Source organism: Nicotiana tabacum, chromosome 9, assembly GCF_000715075.1.
Source record: "Nicotiana tabacum cultivar K326 chromosome 9, ASM71507v2, whole genome shotgun sequence".
Classification (NCBI taxonomy): Eukaryota; Viridiplantae; Streptophyta; class Magnoliopsida; order Solanales; family Solanaceae; genus Nicotiana; species Nicotiana tabacum.
In genome coordinates, this window is record NC_134088.1 from 113467426 (window position 1) to 113470617 (window position 3192).

Here is a 3192-nt window from a genome sequence, read left to right on the forward strand (position 1 = left end):
GACCACTGACATTCATTGAAGTAGACTCCATCATCAAATGGTTGGTTGGCCTAACTTCCCTTTGTTTTTCTTCCTGGATTAGGATAGAAAAGGCTTGTGCAATACTGGGCAACAGATTCATCATCAAAATGCTTCCTCTCACAACTGTGTAGACCTCATTTAAACCCATTAGAAACCTAATTAGCCTTCTGTCTTGTTCAGCCTTGTGCATATTTGCCTTGGCTCCACAAGTACACTGGCACTTACATTGTGCATGTGCATTTAATGTGTTAACCTCTTCCCAAAGCTTCTTCATTTTTGTATAATATCCTGTAATGTCTAGGGTTCCCTAACTTAGGTCGTTAATTTTCCTTTTAAGCTGGTACAATTTCGCTCCATTCATCTTATCGTACCTATCTTCCAGTTCCTGCCACAACTCCTTTGCATCGACCACATACTGTAAGCTATTTGCCAAATCCTTTGAAAGTGAGTTGAGAATCCACGATGTCACCATGTCGTCGCATCTCTCCCACTGCTCAAATGTCGGATGGCCGGAATCTGGCTTCTTACATTTTTCGGTGATGAAACCGACCTTATTCTTCACTGAGAGGGCTTTGAGGACGCCTCTTCTCCAGGATCTATAACCAGTTCCGTCAAATACCATCGGCACTAGTGTTGACCCGGCACTCTTTGAAGGATGCATGTACAAAGGATTGGTCGAATCCAATGTATCTTTGTTTACATTTGGTGAATTAGTTGAATTCAAAGTATCGCCATCTACTTCCATGATATAAGATGAGTTAATCGCAGATCTGAAAAACTGTGGGTGAAAATTAGAGTTTCCCAATTTTGACTTGCAACTTTAAAACAAACAGAGATTAGTGATGAAAGAGATGAGCCTGAACGAGAATTGAGTTAACACTGAGCCTTAGCTCTGATACCATGTCAAAATTAAGAGTTTAGATGCAAGCAGAAGCTTCCATTAATGTAGCGATTGAGCTTACAAGGAACAGACGAGAGAGAAGAAAAGAGACCAATAGAAGCTTCTAGAGAGAGAATAAATTTGGTAAAGAGAAATCTGATCTGTATTTCTATATTGTGTTATACATATACACGTATGGAAAGAATACTTCACCAACTATGTTAGCTAATTACAAAAGTACCCTCAACTATGCATATAGCTATACACAAAAATACAGCAACAACTCACTGTCACGCAATACTCTCAATAGGCTATCGGGTCTACCTCTTCGACAATTATATGTCAAGAATCAAAATATGGTTAGAAATAAACGTTCCATAAATGAGCAAAGTGTACAAGTAGACAACATATGTATAGAGGGTGAAAAGAGGAAACATACATGGATATTATTACTTTTAATCCGCGTTATAAACTTTTGCAGTTACTGAATGTAAATAGTTTCTGTTGGGGGTTAAAATTGACCTTTGCCTAGGAAAATGACATTGCATAACCGCCTCAAAATAATAGCCGAAAAATATATTTTTTGGTATATTTCTTGTATATATACACATTATATGTGCTATATACAAAAATTATACAATTTTTTTACACTTTTTCGACTATCGAATATAAATAGTTTCTAGCGTGAGCTAAAGGTGAAAAAAGTTATTTGAGAGAGGTTATACACTGTCATTTTCCCAAAAATATATATGTACTATTTGAAATTAATGTTCAAATTTGTCCATTTTACTTTGTTGGATTATTTATATCGTTTTGTTAGCAAATTATTTCATATTTTTCCTCGTCATTAATGGAACTGAAACGTAAAATAGTGGACTCTACACGTTTTAATTTTTCGAGAAAAATGTCCGCATTAAATTACTCTTCAATTTTTTATTATAATTCAAACATATGGAGCTCCGTTAAAATCAAGGGCAAAAACAAAAAAAAAACTCCTAACGGTAGGACAATACTAGACCGGAAGGCCAAGTTACTCAATTTCGAATACTACTAGTATAAACTACATCTACTTAGTACAGTATAATATACTTTCGTGTAAATGTGAACTACTTTCATGAACAGAATATTCTTCGTAAATACCATAAAAAATTTCCTATAAAAAAGCAGTTCAACTCCACGTATTTGTCCTCCTTTAGCTCTCACTTCCTCTTCTTCTTTAATTTCCTCTCCGATGGGGCTTTTTCCGGCCACATCCCCCTGACTTTTCATTTCTCCCCCTTAGTTCTTGATCTCTTTCTTCCCTTCATATTCTTATAATATAGGCTGTATTTTCAAAGCCTACTTGAATTTCTCCTTCTTCTTTTCTCTTCATATTTTCCGGCTACTTTTCTGTTACTTCCTATATTCTAATGGCAGCAGCTACAACACCAAACATGCAACAGACACAAAAGAGAGCACTTCCACCCAAAAGGGGTAAGATCAAAGCTCAAATTTTTGAGAGTTTTGTCGAGACTGTAAGCTCTCTATTTCCCTTTAGAGGAGGTGATGGTGCCGGCGGAGATGACGACTTTGACGGCAGCTCCACCGCCGCCACCTCAGCTTCCACCACTCCACCACCAACTCCTGCATCAGGAGGGTAATTCCATCAAGTTCATCTGAACTTGTTCATCCATATATATAGAGTATATCTAAAAAGTTGTGTAGCCTTTTCAGATGTAAGATAGGAAATAAAGAAAAGGCAAGTTCTGCTTGCTTTTGGAGTTGTGAGATTCTGTAATTTTTAAGTCAGATCAGTAACTTCTGCTTGTGTGAATTTTTCTTTTGAGTTTGTTTGGTTGTTTGAATTCTCTCTATGTAATAATCTCTTTAGTTTTTAGATGGAGAAAATGAGAGTTTTTTGTATTCAAGTTGGAATTTGTTTTAGATCTCCAATTCCTCAATTATTACTACTGCTGATTTATTTATTGTGATTGAAACTTTGGTGTTTCTGTTTATATCCAAATAGTATATTGTCATCACCCTCCCTTTTCCCTTCTCCTTTTTCTCTCTTTGTGGGGTTTGTATTAGTACTTTTGTTGACAATTGTCTCTCTTTTCCGCCCTTTTGGATTGCTTAAAAACTGCAATAAGAACAATTTTTAGAAGTATTTTTGCTTTTATTTAATAAGCTCCCAATTGACCTTAAAATTTGAGAGTTTTTTTTTTTTTTTTAATTTTCGTTTTCGGATATCTGTTTATTTATAGATTGTAGCCTATTTTGGTAAATTTTGAAAATAAAATCTTCAAATCCCA

At 35.5% G+C, this 3192-nt stretch overlaps 1 protein-coding gene across 1 annotated transcript; it reads right to left on the reverse strand.

Moving 5' to 3' along the window:
• Positions 1-328: 328 nt before the first annotated feature.
• On the reverse strand, positions 329-766 carry LOC142164097 (uncharacterized). Its single transcript, XM_075221274.1, has one exon. The coding sequence runs from the start codon at positions 764-766 to the stop codon at positions 329-331; it is 438 nt and encodes a 145-aa protein (XP_075077375.1).
• Positions 767-3192: the final 2426 nt, after the last annotated feature.